General features: G+C 41.8%; 1 protein-coding gene across 1 annotated transcript; it reads right to left on the bottom strand.

Moving 5' to 3' along the window:
• Positions 1 to 2,503: 2,503 nt before the first annotated feature.
• Positions 2,504 to 13,727, bottom strand: LOC121548263 (transcription factor E2F4). Its single transcript, XM_041859677.2, has 10 exons — positions 13,479 to 13,727; positions 12,503 to 12,908; positions 10,385 to 10,494; positions 10,134 to 10,295; positions 9,788 to 9,896; positions 9,436 to 9,703; positions 9,181 to 9,303; positions 4,565 to 4,612; positions 4,347 to 4,391; positions 2,504 to 4,247 (listed from the first exon to the last, which is right to left on the bottom strand). Exons 2-10 carry the CDS (start codon positions 12,644 to 12,646, stop codon positions 4,132 to 4,134), a joined length of 1,125 nt encoding a protein of 374 aa, XP_041715611.1. The 5' UTR covers positions 12,647 to 12,908; positions 13,479 to 13,727; the 3' UTR covers positions 2,504 to 4,131.
• Positions 13,728 to 17,133: the final 3,406 nt, after the last annotated feature.

Genomic DNA, 17,133 nt, shown 5'->3' with positions numbered 1-17,133 from the left:
AGAGAGTGCTCCTAATCTTAGCTCGTTACCTGTATAAAAGACACCTGGGAGCCAGAAATATTTTGTGATTGAGAGGGGGTCAAATACTTATTTCCCTCATTAAAATGCAAATCAATTTATAACATTTTTGACATGCATTTTTCTGGATTTTTTTGTTGTTATTCTGTCTCTCATTGTTCAAATAAACCTACCATTAAAATTATAGACTGATCATTTCTTTGTCAGTGGGCAAACGTACAAAATCAGCAGGGGATCAAATACTTTTTTCCTTCACTGTATATCAGTTTGAAGTGAAACAATTGAAGACTGTGGGGGCCCACGCCTGACTCCTACTGTTCAACTCACTAAAGGGAGGAATCTGTAATATGTAGTAACACAGATAGGACAGCAGTGTGCGCCATTACTTGACTGGCCAGCACCCATTTAAAGTCGTCAGCCAGCACTCAGAATAGCTCATTTCAACTGTTAACATTTTTTAAATAAAAAACATAAATATATGTCAGCTACTTCAATAAAATAATGTTGTTTATTATATGGATTAGGCTATGCTTTAAAACTGTTAAAAACATTTCATATGGGCTAAGTTTTTTTTATTGTCTCAAAAAATAACCATCAGTCAACATAAAGTCTGTGTCTGTGACATTTGAGATCTAAGAGACAGAAATTACTAATATAAACGTAGAAGTTCTAGTAAGTAGTTCATATTGACTTCATAAAGGCTAGGTGATATGTAGCATTTTTATTAAATATATGGACACTTTTATGAACAATAGCCTATAGGCTACAGCTATTGAGACCGCAGTTTCTATCATATTAAACAAAAAAGAACCACAAACAAGTAGAGAGGAGATCCGATCAGGGAGAGTTGAGTTTTGAGAGTAACCATCTGTCCAGCTCAACCTATTTGTGGAGCCAATAGAACAGTACGCAGAGTGACTCTTATCATTCATACCGCCGCTACATCATGTTTGACAGGCTGCCAAAAACACTTTGGTTTCATTTCTTCAATTGTGAAACTCCTCAGCTACTTCAGTTACACTGCTTCAACGAAGTTGAAATGTCAGTCTATCACCTTCAGTCAGATAGCCTTAAAGAACTTAGCAAGCAGTCACAACTCTAAGAATTGAAAATAAAAAAGAACCACAAATAAGTAAAGAGGGGTTCCGATCAGGGAAAGTTGAGATGGGGTTCCGATCAGGGAATGTTGAGTTGCGTTTAACAATTTCTCCAGCTCAACCTACTTGTAGAGCGGATTGAACAGCGTGCAGAGTGACTCTTCTCTTTCATATAAATCAAATCAAATTGTATTTGTCACATGCGCCGAATACAACAGGTGTAGACTTTACCGTGAAACTCTTAATTACGATCCCTTCCCCAACAATGCAGAGTTTAAAAATCTGCTAAATAAAAAAAGTTAATAGTAACGCAATAAAATAACAATAACGAGGCTATATACTGTGCAAGGAGTACCGGTACCGAGTCAATGTGCAGGGGTACGAGGTAATTGATGTAATATGTACATGTAGGTAGGGCTAAAAGTGACTAGGCAATCAGGACAGATAATAAACAGAGTAGCAGCAGCATATGTGAAAGTGTGAAAGTGTGAGTCTGTGTGAGGAGTCAATATGCATGTGTATGAGCATATATAGTGTGTGTGTGTTGGAGTGTCAGTATAGTATGTGTGAGCGTGTGGGTAGAGTCTGAGTGTGCATAGAGGCAGTGCAAAAAACAGGGGGTCAATGCAAATAGTCCAGGTAGCCATTTGATTAACTGTTCAGCAGTCTTATGGCTTGGGGGTAGAAGCTGTCCAGGAGCCTTTTGGTCTCAGACTTTGCGATCCGGTACCGCTTGCCATGCGGTAGCAGAGAGAACAGTCTATGACTTGGGTGGCTGGAGTCTTTGACAATTTTTAGGGCCTTCCTCTGACACTGCCTGGTATAGAGGTCCTGGATGGCAGGGAGCTCTGTCCCAGTGATGTACTGGGCCGTACACACTACCCTCTTCTTCAATTGTGAAACTGCTCTGCTACTTTAGGTACACTGCTTCAACCAAGCTCAAATGTCGGTCTATTTCACCTTCAGTCAGATAGCCCTAAAGAATGTAGCAAGCAGGTAGGGATGTCCAGGATATTCTCTTGATAAGTGCGTGAATTTGACAATTTTTCTGTCCTGCTAAGCATTCAAAATGTAACGAGTACTTTTGGGTGTCAGAGAAAATGTATGGACCAAAAGTACATTATTTTCTTTAGGAATGTAGTGAAGTAAAAGTTGTCCCAAAAAACTACTTAAGTTGTACTTTAATAATTTTTACTTAAGTACTTTACACCACTGAACTCCAAAGTATCCTTGACCCAATCTAAATTGCCTCAGCCTGTTTGAAAGATACTGGCCACTTGCCCGCCACATGCCATGCCAGCCACTTAACATAATATTATGCTCCTCATGGTGTCAACTAAGTAGACAAAGGTGTGCCTGTTGTGTGATGCAATAAAAGAAAGACAAAATTCAAAAAGGTTTTAATATAATCTTTTAAATTCATACCGGTAATCAGGAGTGACCGCCCATTTCTAAAACAAATATTCTCTGAGCCTCACTTAGCGTATAAAAACATAGGCAGGTTTACTCAGTGGATTTGTGGCTGCATGCTGAGGTTGTTTGCACATAGGATAACAAAGACTGGTGCATGTATGTCAATCTGCCACTTATACACTGTAGAATTGGAGGAGATAGGGGTTACAATTAGTATATTCCTGATATAGAAAAATAAACACATTTATGTATACAACCAACATATCACCTGTAGAATAGTTCAGCCTTTCTATTTAACTTTTCCTCTCCCACAACAAGCTACAAAACAGGAGCTTGATACAAGACATGCACGCACGCACACACACACACGTCCCATTTCACAGACTCTGACCAAAAATATACGTCCCCGAACAGATAGGCCGGGGTGACAGAAATTCCCAGACCGATTTCTGGTTCCAGTTCACCCCTGATGTGAACTCATGAGAACTTACTCATCAGAACATGAGCAGGTTACAAACAGAAATATGCAATACAACCAAACAATACAAATGAAACAGCAGATTTGACACTACATTTGAAAAATATTCACTACTGAACTTCCTGAACAAACACATATCATCATAGTTGAATCTGGATAAGGATGTCAAAACACAGAGACAGACAAAATATATATGTACTGTTCCTTGACAGTGTCAGTTCAGTATAAAAATACACCAAAATAAAGAGCATTTTACAATAGAATTCAGAGTTGAGACTTGTGAAAATTACAAATAAAAAACCTCTCCCCATGCACACACACACACATACACTTTGAGGGAGAAACAGACAAGATATAAAATGCACCAGCAACTGAAGAGAACTGTAAGCCTCATCAATAGTATCAATAGATTAGGACTGGTAAAGGCTTTTAATGGATTTACATGTTGTTGTCAGTATATTGTGGTGTTGTGGCTGGTGTTGTGGCTGGTCTTGTGTGCCTGAGGAGAGACTATGGTGCGGCAGGTGAGGGAGCTGATCTTCTCTTCCTGCTGTGACTCTAGCACCACTATGTGGGCACTGGAGTAGCTGCACTCCTCACATGTACAGCTCATTGCAGCTCCTCACAGCACCTATCCCTCCCTACCCCTAGGACTACAATATGGTAATAGCTCTACCTATCCAACAGTTTCAGATGTACATAAGTGCCTAGGTGTAGTGGTTGATTTTGCCTTGAGCATCCCATTCATTTCCTTTCCTCAACCCAAGCCAAGCCATCTTTACTCGCTCCAAATGTAGCACAACTCAACTTTTAAAAACACATCCACTGCCGCTTCAGTAGCACAGATCCAAAAATATATTCCACGACATCATTAAAGCCTATAAGCCAGTAAGGGAGGGCTGCTCTCCAGGATAAGTTGCATCACCTAAATTACTTCCTGTTCAGACATCAACGAAGGGGACGCGACAAAAATAAAGATTATGAAAATTATCAAAAACTGTTTGTTCATCAATTCAGCTTCTACTACAAGACTCCAAAAATAGACCACTTCATCTGTTTGTTAGTCCTCAAAGAATTGTTTAAAAAGGCCTCTTCATGTGAGCCTGATTACCCATGGTTCATAGGTCAAAGGTTGAGGATGGGGATGTCGAAGAGGTCGCAGAGGCCCTCGCTCTCATCCAGGTTATAGATGTAGTCATGGTCCCCCGGGGGAGGAGAGAGGCGGAGGAGTGGAGAGAACACTGGCAGAGAGAGAGGGAGAGAGTGGGATATATACATGAATAACTGGAATCATCTAGTCAAAGTAAAGGTGGTTATAACATCATCCGTTTTAGACTCACCTTCTGAAGCCATAAGTTCCTCTAGTAGATCTGCACTCACCATCTCTACAGAGAGAGAGGGGGGGGGGGGTGAGAGAGTGTCTGCTGTACACATAAAGACACAGTTTATCATTAACTTATTTACCTGAAATACAATGCAAGGGTCTGTTTGGATACATTTAAATAACGTTTAAGACACGATACACATGCACAAACACACATGCAGTCACAAACAGTACCTTTAGCGGGGTCAAACATGTCAGAAAAGTATTTGGGGAAATCCAGCACTGAAAAACACAAGGCACAATATGAACACCATACAAGCACACGAGAGGTTGTTTTTATAAGGTAGAGCCCTTTCACACACCGTTTTCCTGTGTACATTTATTAAACAAGCAAAAATAAAACAGCTTACACACACATTTCTATAGCAGGCAGGCATTGTACATCATTTGTTGCCACACAGATGCTTCCTGTGTTACAGTGCATTGGGCATAGCCAGGGTTTTAATGTAAAAAAAACAGTGGTCGGAAGTGTGTGCTTACTAAACAGATAAACAATGTACGTTACGTGTGTGTTTGTGAGAGACCGTTGGAGTACTAGCCCAGTGCCAAGGTTTATCTCCCTCCATCACATTGCTGCTTATGGTTGGGCGATGTCAACCATTGTCCTATCGTGATTAAGTACCCATAAAACATTGTGATGTACGATGGTATCGTCCCCTATTGGCCAACCCCACAATTTAATTAATGTTTTTTTTTTTTTTTTAGGTTAAACAAATATATATATTTTTTAATCTGCAAAAAAGGATCTCTAGCGAGCTCGCATGCTACGGGAGGGACGAGAGGAATCATGACAAAATATATTTTGGAGCCCAATCTTTTTTAATAGTGTATTCCTCTCGGTTGGAGCTGTGGCACCAAAGAGGTGTGTGCCGGTATTAGGTCTGGGCGACATAGCCTAAAAATCATCTCGATTCTTTGATTTTTTACAAATGTTTTCTCAAAATAAGCTTTGTTATACAATTAAAGGGCAAATAACACTGCATTTCAAACAGTCAGCAATAATCGAATGAATTCAGGGCTTGTGAAATTCTACCTAGGCTAAAAATAAGCGTTCCACAACCATAAGACCCACTAATAATATAATTGTATCTAAATAATTTAACATGCTTTTTTGCAATAATCACTGATCTGGCTTCCAAGTCAGTCTATGAAAATTGCCTTTTTGTTACAAATTCTACCAGAACCATGCATAATGCACATTCACTAATAATGACTAACTTCTTGTAGCAGGCATTATAGAACATTTACACAGGTCTCATAAACAAATTAGACAGCTAGCATAACAATCTTTGACTAAAATGCTGCTAGCGGTACATGGTACCGCAATGCGCGTGTGACAAACTGAGCAGAATGAAATGTTCATTGATACTCCCGTTTTAGTAGTGTCTGCTCTGCGCGCAATTTGAGGAGTTGAGACATAAAAAGGGTACCGTTAGAAAGTAAAATAATTACAGTAAAATAATGTCTCAAGGTATTTCGGTGTCCATATGACCGATTCTGTTGGACCAAACCTCAAATGCAAATAGCGAGTTGAAACCCGCTTGTCAGAGAGGAAGAAGTGATCTCTCATCTTTGTTGTTGTGAGTGGCAGGGAGAGGGGCTTGGTGTGTATGTGTAAACAGAGAGGAAGAGGCGAAGTGAGAGGTTTGACAAATGTTGACAAATGTTTCACAAATGTTTCACTCGCAAAAATCTGTCCAAAATAAACCCAATGCGTTTCTATGGGCTTATTTTGGACCTAAGCTTGTCACCTGCCATCCCACCTTTGGGACAACGACTCCCATTGTTAGGGAAGAGACATTAGCATCTTGTCATTATATATACAGTGGGGAGAACAAGTATTTGATACACTGCCGATTTTGCAGGTTTTCTTACTTACAAAGCATATAGAGGTCTGTAATTTTTATCATAGGTACACTTCAACTGTGAGAGACGGAATCTAAAACAAAAATCCAGAAAATCACATTGTATGATTTTTAAGTAATTACATTTGCATTTTATTGCATGACATAAGTATTTGATACATCAGAAAAGCAGACCTTAATATTTGGTACAGAAACCTTTGTTTGCAATTACAGAGATCATACGTTTCCTGTAGGTCTTGACCAGGTTTGCACACACTGCAGCAGGGATTTTGGCCCACTCCTCCATACAGACCTTCTCCAGATCCTTCAGGTTTCGGGGCTGTCGCTGGGCAATACGGACTTTCAGCTCCCTCCAAAGATTTTCTATTGGGTTCAGGTCTGGAGACTGGCTAGGCCACTCCAGGACCTTGAGGTGCTTTTTACGGAGCCACTCCTTAGTTGCCCTGGCTGTGTGTCTCGGGTCGTTGTCATGCTGGAAAACCCAGCCACGACCCATCTTCAATGCTCTTACTGAGGGAAGGAGGTTGTTGGCCAAGATCTCGCGATACATTGCCCCATCCATCCTCCCCTCAATACGGTGCAGTCGTCCTGTCCCCTTTGCAGAAAAGCATCCCCAAAGAATGATGTTTCCACCTCCATGCTTCACGGTTGGGATGGTGTTCTTGGGGTTGTACTCATCATTCTTCTTCCTCCAAACACGGCGAGTGGAGTTTAGACCAAAAAGCTCTATTTTTGTCTCATCAGACCATGACCTTCTCCCATTCCTCCTCTGGATCATCCAGATGGTCATTGGCAAACTTCAGACGGGCCTGGACATGCGCTGGCTTGAGCAGGGGAACCTTGCGTGCGCTGCAGGATTTTAATCCATGACGGCGTAGTGTGTTACTAATGATTTTCTTTGAGACTGTGGTCCCAGCTCTCTTCAGGTCATTGACCAGGTCCTGCCGTGTAGTTCTGGGCTGATCCCTCACCTTCCTCATGATCATTGATGCCCCACGAGGTGAGATCTTGCATGGAGCCCCAGACCGAGGGTAATTGACCGTCATCTTGAACTTCTTCCATTTTCTAATAATTGCGCCAACAGTTGTTGCCTTCTCACCAAGTTGCTTGCCTATTGTCCTGTAGCAAATCCCAGCCTTGTGCAGGTCTACAATTTTATCCCTGATGTCCTTACACAGCTCTCTGGTTTTGGCCATTGTGGAGAGGTTGGAGTCTGTTTGATTGAGTGTGTGGACAGGTGTCTTTTATACAGGTAACGAGCTCAAACAGGTGCAGTTAATAGAGGTAATGAGTGGAGAAGAGGAGGGCTTCTTAAAGAAAAACTAACAGGTCTGTGAGAGCCGGAATTCTTACTGGTTGGTAGGTGATCAAATACTTATGTCATGCAATAAAATGCAAATTAATTACTTAAAAATCATACAATGTGATTTTCTGGATTTTTGTTTTAGATTCCGTCTCTCACAGTTGAAGTGTACCTATGATAAAAAATTACAGACCTCTACATGCTTTGTAAGTAGGAAAACCTGCAAAATCGGCAGTGTATCAAATACTTGTTCTCCCCACTGTAGATCTCTGGTGTAAATGGGAAGGTGCACACAGCACAGAAGGAGCGAAGGAGACGGGACCAAAAAGACAACAAAAGGACATAAACACTATTCTGAGATACAGGCATTTGGAATATCGCGCAAAAACATAAATTAGAAATTCGATATATCGCCCTGCCCTAGTCTGTGTGCCAAAGCACAAGTGACAGTCAAGGATCCTAGCTGGCTGTACGTCCTGTGATGGGTTGTAAATCATCAAGGGCCGGCTGCAGAGCATGCAACTCTGCTGTCCTCAGAACTGGATAATTATTCAATGATTCACATTTGTACCTAATCTTCCTCTCTTATTAGGCCTAGGCTTCTATACGTTGTATAGGTAGGTTGTAGCCTGCATTGCTAATAATAGGCTATGGAAATAGGCCAACTCTACACATCGTTTCTTTCATAAGCTTTGCTCAGCTGTAAGTTATTTTGACTTCTCATTTGATTTTTCCATCTTGTTATTGTTTGCTCAATTTCACTTATTGTTGCCTGTAATATTTGTCATTCAAAATAAAGCTGTGATAGAGAATTGCCTATAAACTACTTTTCACAAATGTTTCCATTTGAAAGCTGCAACTTTAGGATGTTAAACACTTCATTAGAATAGCCTATTTGGGAAATAGTCTTCATCATTTTAACTTCATGCTTTTGATAGGCTATTTTAATTAGTAGGATTTGGCTTTTAGCCGTTTGGTTCACAACGGCAAGGAGGAGAGTTGCATGCATCATTTGACAATAGACTAAGCTTTGTTCAGCTGTAAGGTTTGTTCAAACGACTCGTTGGATTTTTCTATCTTGCTTTTGTTTGTTCTACATCTCATTATTCAAAAACAAGCTACAACTTTTTGATAGCCTAGAACGCCGTTAGATCATGAAGTAGCACTGCGGGAGAAAGCCAGCATGCATAAAAACGTAAGTCATATTCATATCAAATGGAGAGAAGAGACAACATTTGGCTTTTAAAATAATTACACACCTGAGTGTCTGCGATAAAAAAATAAAATAGGCTTCGGCTATAGGGCCCAGATCATCCAACATTGAGAGGAAAAAACTAACATTTTCTGACTGGACATTTTGCGGCACTTTGGTGAAAATCTTAGCTCTGTCTAAATTGTTCTCTTGCATTCTGTAAATTGTTTATAACATATTTATTGAAATAGGTTATGCAGTCAAGTTGAAATAGGCTATACATCATCTGTCGCATCACAATGTTGTCTCCGTCGACGCTGGCTGCCAATCATCTTCGATATCCGATACTATCGTAATATCGCCCAACCCGATTGCTGCTACCACACAACATGCACACGCGCACACACAGATAAACTGAATTCTAACTCACAGTCAGATGAATCGGATTTGATTGGTTCAAAGACAGTCGAGTTGTTGTCCAATGAAGCAGAAGACTGGAGGGACCGGGTATCCAATGGTGGTTGCTGATCAGGTTTTTCAGTGCTGGGGGTGTCTGGTCAGGAGAGGGAGAGAGAGGGAGTGAGCGAGAGAGAGAGTTATATGGACACAGAGGTGGACATGGGACAATTCAACGATATTGTATTGAGAGTTTAGCAGACCATGAGAGATATAACAGTGAGGTCACCTGATGGCTTAGCTGCTGTATTTGCTTTAGGCTTGCCGGTGGCCAGACTCTGGGTGGTCTTGACATATGTGTGGGTGGGTGTGTTAGTGGCAGTGGTTGTGTCAGCAGAGGCTGCAGCAGACTTGGCGTTCTGCAGCATTTCCTCAGGGGGTGGGACTGGCAGCACCATGGGGGTGGAGTTAACTGGGTCCTTGTTGATAAGCATTACATCAATGGGCCCAGAAGTGCTCTTCAGATGGATCTGATACCTCCTCTGACCGTTTTGCACCTAAAAGTGGAGACAAACACACACAGAAGACTGACACAGACTGACTAGGGGGAGGAGGAGGAGGCAGAAACTAATCGAACTTACAGCTTCAGGTATGGGCACCTCCAGCTGCGTACCAGAGGGCGCACGCACCGCCAAGAGGGTATCATCTTTGAAGCAGCTGCAGATGTCCTCATGGTTAACATAGGCCAGAGTTGGTCAGAGTTAAGGTCAGACACGCACCTTTACACTTAACAGAGTATTATAACAGTGTTAATGCTGGCAAGTGTATCCTCTGCTATTGTACAGACAAGATGGAGCTGCAGCTCTTTTCTATACGTTTCTAATGGTGTGAACTGTGGACTGACATGGATACCTATGTAAGGTTAGGTTGGGGTAACAATTTAGATGTTGGTGTAGGTATGAGTATGTGGGTACATAGTAAGGATATGGACTATTGTGTGTGTCCTCGGTCACGTTCTTGATGCTTTGTTGGACCCACACCCTCTGCTGATCCAGCTCACTTTCCCTCATATCCAGATCTTCAAGCTCCGACTTCAGGTCAATCAGCCTGTCACCAATCTCCCTTGTGTTACAGCCTGGCCCAACTCCCCTTAGACAGAGAGTGTAGAGAAATGTAAGCACATACTGCGTGCATACCTACACACATACAAGCGCGCGAACATACACACACTTACTCACTTCCACTGAATACTGTTCTTGGACTTCTTCTCGATCAGGCCGATGCCCTCCAGCACATTGGTGATGTCATAGATGCGCCTCTTCTGTCTGACGGCCAGGGTGTCTGCTGCCTACAAGAGGAGGAAAAACAACATTACTCACAACGCAACTGTCAAAGGTCACCCTCTCTCATCAGGAGCAAAATAACTTAATGAATGATTTTAAAACGCAAGCACCCAAATGTCCCTACCAAGGCTATTCTCCTTAGGGGGGGGATGCATCATCCAGCGTGGGGTTAATAACAAATCACAAAGGTCAGAGCCTGTGAGACTGAGGCCTGTCAACCAATCACTGGATGGGTCATAGCCCTGGTAGCCAGTAATAGGAGAGGTCACAACCCTATGTGCCTATCAGAGGGGGGACTAAACAATGCGGACAATAATGACAGACCGTGACAAAGCCACCCGCTGAGTGATGAGACACGGCTTGTCTCTCTTTTACACACACTCTCTTTCAGTGTTTTACCCTCTCTTTTATTTCTCAAACTCCTTACTGACATTAACCTAGATAATGTAACAGTTTTACACTTAGTTTTATACTGTTTTATATTAGAGTTTAAGCTTCTATTTTATTTTAGAGTATAAATCATCACGATCGCAGTGCATGTGTAATTGCCGGCTTTTGTCCGATAAAAAAAATGAAATGCCGATAAATAAAATTGTTGCTGGTCAAATTGCCCGGGAGAAAAAGCCATCCCATTACAAAATAATACTTTTTATTCATTGATTGAAATATCAGTTGATGGAAATACATTTGACCGTCATGCTCATCGGTCTATAGGTTAAAGCTGCAATATGTAACTTTTTGGGCAACGCGACCAAATTCACATAGAAATGTGAGTTACAGATCTGTCATTCTCATTGAAAGCAAGTCTAAGAAGCGGTAGATCTGTTCTATGTGCGCTATTTCTATGCTTCCTGTTCTTAAGTTTCGTTTTTTCATCTTTTACTTTCAGTTTTGTACACCAGCTTCAAACTGCTGAAAATACAATATTTTTGGTTATGGAAAATATATATCACAGCGGTTTAGATAGTATAATGATTCTCTACACTATACTTGCTTGTTTTGTCACATAAATTGAAATTAGGCGAACTATTAGAATTTTTGCAACCAGGAAATGGTGGATCGATTTCTGCATCGTGCAGCTTTAATTTACAAAATTTAGGGGAATTAAATTGGGACGTGTGTATTTTCGTTAGTCGTCATGTATCTTATTACAGAGCCCATTTGGAGCCGAAGATCCCTTGTAAGACAGCGCTAGAGCTGCTGCTGCAGATCCTCAGCTCGTTGCTGCTGGAGTGTCATTGCGCAACAATTCTAAATGCAATCACGTGTCAAAAACTGTTTTGATGGCCATGATTAAAAATAGCAACTATTTTTTTATTTCTCAACTGGTAATTGAAGCATGCCTCCCATTCGCCATTTAAAGGGATACTTCATTTAAAGGGATACTTATCTACTTCCCCAGAGTCAGATGAACTTGTGGATACCATTTTAATGTCTCTGCGTGCAGTTTGAAGGAAGTGCAGTTTGAAGGAAGTTGATAATTAGCGTTAGCATAATGAGTGGAAGTCTGTGGTATCTGCTAACATGCTAGCATGCTAGCAGATACCCATAGACTTCCAGTCATTGCGCTAACGCTAGTTAGCATTGGCTCGCGAAACTACCTCAAACGTCCTTCATACTGGACACAGAGACATAAAAATGGTATCCACGAGTTCATCTGATTCTGGGGAAGTAGATAATGGGCCTCATTGCCGAAATCACGAAGTATCCCTTTAAGCATTACACAGTTAGTCTACACCTGTTGTTTACGAGGCATGTCACAAATGTTTCTAACGGAAACGCTGGTGTTTGTGTCTATGTCATATTCCACAGACTGCATCTCCTCGGAGTTTGTTGCACATCTGTTACAGCACTATGCAGCAATATCAATTTCAACCAAACCAGGCAGTCCTTAGACTTATATAGGTCATAAGATTGCAGACTTTGTGACGACACTAAAACATAAACAACCCATAGCTAATAATTCTCACACAGTCAAGACAGTCAAAAGAGATGAAGCCCATCATCACTCACTACTTTGAGATCGAGCACCCCGTCTTTCGCTTCCTGCAGCAAAGTAACGAACTTCGTGGTGAGCAGTCCGAGGCTCCTCTCGTGTCTCAGAGACTGGGGAGCATCGGGACCTTCCAGCTCGGTTCGGCTCACCTCCAGCTCCATAACCACTCTGAATTGGTTGGATGAGATAGTGAATGGGAGGTTTCCCTAAATGCTGTCGAGCACTGGGCCTATGCCCTCGACCGTCCTAGTCCTGTGCAACTGCAGGGAGAGTTTCAACCCTGGGAAAGCTGTGCCGACTACGGGGTCAGTGGTCGGTCCAGTTCGTCTCCCCGTGAGCCAGAACACAGTAAGCAATGAGGTCCTGTGCTCGAGCCGTTGGAGGCGGGCTGAAAGCTGGGATGATTTGAAGCGTAGGGAGCGTCTGCAAAGAGAGGACACCACGGGAAAGTGAAACGAAAAATACATAACTACTCACTGTACCATAACCTACTGTATGCATTGCACACGGATACGAAGCTACAGTAGAGTAGCTAGCTATATCTCTTACAGTTCCTACTCCAATTTGATTTGATCAGATTGTTTATGAGTGCAAAATACCTAGTTAGCAGGAAATGCAAGCCGGTTTCGATTAGACCTCCGCCACTGGATTGGCAACTTTGGCCAACCACCCAGTTACTTTAGCTAGCTACAGTAGTTAGAACAACAAGGTAACTAACTAGGTAGTTAACGTTAGGTATCTGATACCAGCTGAATGTTAACGTTAGCTAATGAATCAATAATGTACATTAGGTACATGCATATAACTATAACTAAAACAACGATGGCTAGTGGCTAACCGGCTTCCATCAACTAAACGTTAGGTGGCAAGAGATAACTAACGTTAGCTAGCTAGCTAACTCGCCCGATTAGCAGCAGACTAGCTAGCTACAGTACAGTACCTAAATTAGCTATCTCCTCTCACAAACGTCGCGATGAATGGATGTGTACTTACCAATGAGTTAGTGAGTTATCATCAAGGCAATATTCCAACATTGGAATGCTGTTCAAATTGAGTTAGTTTCATCGATATATTGTATGAAGCAAGCAATATAACGTTAGCTAATCACTCAGGGCATTTATTTAACTAATATTCGAAAGGCTGTTTAGAAACTCTCTCCTACTACATCTTTCATCCAACAGAATCAAGCATTTTTCTTCCTGTTCACGAATGCCTCGCGTACAGCGAATTTGACAGCGAACGAAGCAAGGAGCAGCGGGTCAGATCTTCATCTTAGCCAATGAAATCACGTTAGCGCTAAGGGAGCGTCGCACATAAAGGAGTGTCATGATACTGTGCAAAATGAAACGATATGTAGTGTACACTGAGTGTACAAAACATTAAGGACAGCTGCTCTTTCCATGACATAGACTGACCAGATGAATCCAGGTGAACGCTATAATCCCTTATTGATGTCACTCGTTAAATTCACTTAAATCAGTGTAGATGAAGGAGAGGAGACAGGTAAAAAAAATATTTTCAAGCCTTGAGACAATTGAAACATAGATTGTGTATGTGTGCCATTCAGAGCGTGAATGGTAGTAGGTGCCAGGCACACCGGTTTGTGTCAAGAACTGCAACGCTGCTGGGTTTTTCACGCTCAACTGTTTCCTGTGTGTATCAAGAATGGTCTACACTACCCAAATAACATCCAGCCAACTTGACACAACTGTGGGAAGCATTGGAGTCAACATGGGCCAGCATCCCTGTGTAATGCTTTAGACACCTTGTAGAGTCCATGCCCCGACAAATTGAGGCTGTTCTGAGGGCAAAAGGGGGGGGGGGCAGGGGGTACTCAATATTATATGTTTTGTACACTCAGTGTATATTGACCCAGTGTCTTGGATAAAATACGGTATTAGAATGTCTTTCAGAACTATGTCAAGATGACATTCACATTTTTGGGACAATGTAGAGAATTCACCCACAGACAAGATTAACAGTAGACATCATTTTTACAAGTCAAGGACTCTTTTCCACAACTTTGCAAAGCCCCTATCCTCTATAAGTCACTCATGTGTAAGGAGATTCCCTAAAAACATGCCACTTCGATACAGCTACAACTATTTCGTAGCAGGTCACTAGAATTAACGTAGCAGGTTAGAATAATTAGGTTAAGGTTAGGAAAAGGGTTAGGGTTAGCGAAAATGCTCTCCTAACATTCTACAAAAAAGTCACTTGTATTGAAGTGGTGGGTTTTTAGGGAGTCCCCATGTGTAAGATTGAAATGACCAGAAATCATGGGTACCAGAAATCTCCCCCCAAAAAATATTGTATTTTATTTCACCTTTATTTAACCAGGTAAATTCCCCACAAGGATAGTAAAACAAGGAAAATTCTCCCTCGTGGGGACATTTCCCAGGTCCCCAAGAGAACAAAGCCTATTTTAGGCATAGGGGTTAGCTTTAGGATTGGGTTTATAATTAGGGTTAGGGTTGTGTGTCTGTGTATTTGTGTTTGTGTGTGTGTGTGTGTGTGTGTGTGTGTGTGTGTGTGTGTGTGTGTGTGTGTGGCAGTCTTGGCCTTGTACTTTAGACTGACAGTGTGGCCTTTGGATTGTAATGTAATTTGTGGATTCAAATGAAGTATTTAAAATGTGTGTGTTTTTGTGTCTGAATGTGTGTGTGAGTGTGCGCGTGCATGTGTGTGCTATACCTCTGCATCCTACCACTGGATCAGAGGCTAGAGGTGTGATGGTCAAACACAAAATGACAGCCTGACCTATTTCTGTCTACCGTGGTTATAAACCACAAAGAAGCCTTCCTAGGAGGCCCAGCCCATACAGAGAAGACTGGAGTGGGACAGCCAATTGGGGTAGCATCCCCCTCACCCCAATTCAGCATGGAGGCCAAAATGTGGCAATGCTTCAAGATGCAGGGGCAGCACAATGAAATAATATGGTACTATTACCATGGTAGTATGGTATGGTACTATTTAGTTCACTTAACAGATTATTTTTATCCAAAGCGACATATATATAACAGAGTTAATTTTTAAAAAATTACCCACGTTGTTGACATAATATGGAACTGTTATGGTCAGAGTATTGGATCAAGCCAAGGTCGAAGTTATACCCTGGTCTGTGGGTCACATTGGAGAGACAACCCGTGATCCATTGGTTGTGTGTGTGGAAACGGGGTGCATTGGGGGTCAGGGACAGCCTTATGCTATGAATACACAATGAACAACATGAAAGCCCAAGCCGCTGTGCTGTCCCTATCCAGTGTTGGGGGGGGGGGGCGGCATTGTTTGACAGACAAAAGGCTAACGGTGCCCAGGACACCCCACAGTGCATGTGGCCCCCCAAGGGACAGAGGATGAGGGACTAGGGGTGAATAAGGGTATCTGGTGAGTACACCCAACCAGATGCCCCCACTTTTCCTTCCAAAACCAAAACTAGAATTTCCCACCTAACATCCCCATCCTAAAGAGACAACAGCACAATGAGAGGGCCTCTTCCTCGCAATAAAACAAGAATGAGCCGGAATATAAAGAAGGAGAAAAATTTGAGAGCGGGTATGAGGGAGGGGGTTGAAGGACTGAACGTGATTTCTATGATCTTGTAGGAGCTGATGATGAGTGACTAATATTCCAAGACAGAAGAACACAACACACCATTTGTCATACAAGACATGTCATACCTCCCCCCAATTGCGTTTAGATTTTTCCCAAATTGAGTTTCTCTGTTTTACTTTTCCTGGTTTCGGATTCAGTTATTAACTCTCAAAATTCCAATTATTTATAAAAAAACATCAAAATTAGATGTTCTGAGTCCATGTCAACGCATAAATAAAATCCCAACTTTTTTTTAACTAACACATTTTTTTAAATGTGTGTGGTTCTCATTTAATTCCGCACCTAAGGCCTGATTCCGACCCCAGTTAAGCCATAAATAGAATGTTATTTATTTTGATGCACTTTTCCTCTATGCATATTCTGACCTTGAATTTAAGCATGAAAATAGCATGCTATTCACCCCACTTTTCTTTCAAGGTGGAGATCTAAGACATGGAGGCGTGGCGGACCAGTGTGTCTACAGATAAACATATTCTGATCTTGACTTAATTCCCTCATAATTCCACCACCTTTATGTGCAAGGAAACCATGAATAAGGTTGAGCGAACTGGCTAACTGGCTATACAAAGTGATAGACAAGCGTGCACCACACAGACAGGCATTCCCATGCCATTGCTTCTTCAGAAAGTTACAGGAAATACCAATCACTTATGTATTATTTTTATATCTTGTGAGAAACTGAATTCGTATTAATGTCGGGACCTACTTGATAGCCCGGTAAAGTGCCACCATGATTCACCCCCTTGCACAGTTATCACAATTTGTTGCTTGGATAACTACTCCACTCAAAAAGTTTTGTTCAACCACAGGTAAGTATAGACTATCAAGGCTGTGGGGGAGACCAGGACCGGGGTTGAGGTTGTCACACTCTTTACTCATGTGTATTATCAGGCACCAGTATATCTTACAATAATCTTTTCAACATTAATAGAAAGACCAAGGTCTTGGGTTGAAATGGGGACCATGTTTATCTTCCTTATTCAAACATGGAGTTATTAGCAGGGTTGGATGTCACACAGTATGGGGTTGGTTG

Source organism: Coregonus clupeaformis, unplaced genomic scaffold (genome assembly GCF_020615455.1).
Source record: "Coregonus clupeaformis isolate EN_2021a unplaced genomic scaffold, ASM2061545v1 scaf2158, whole genome shotgun sequence".
Classification (NCBI taxonomy): Eukaryota; Metazoa; Chordata; class Actinopteri; order Salmoniformes; family Salmonidae; genus Coregonus; species Coregonus clupeaformis.
The sequence above is the reverse complement of the archived record's forward strand: the minus strand, read 5'-3'. Positions and strand labels throughout refer to the sequence as shown.

What these genes read in the sequence shown, in the direction of transcription:
- LOC121548263 (XM_041859677.2), bottom strand. Translation starts at nt 12,646, where the DNA reads ATGGAGCTGGAGGTGAGCCGAACCGAGCTGGAAGGTCCCGATGCTCCC. An exon ending in GGGTGCTCGATCTCAAAGTA is followed by an intron (nt 10,495 to 12,502) that starts GTGAGTGATGAT and finishes CTCCTCTTGTAG; the next exon opens with GCAGCAGACACCCTGGCCGT. An exon ending in TACAGCAGCTAAGCCATCAG is followed by an intron (nt 9,304 to 9,435) that starts GTGACCTCACTG and finishes TCTCCTGACCAG; the next exon opens with ACACCCCCAGCACTGAAAAA.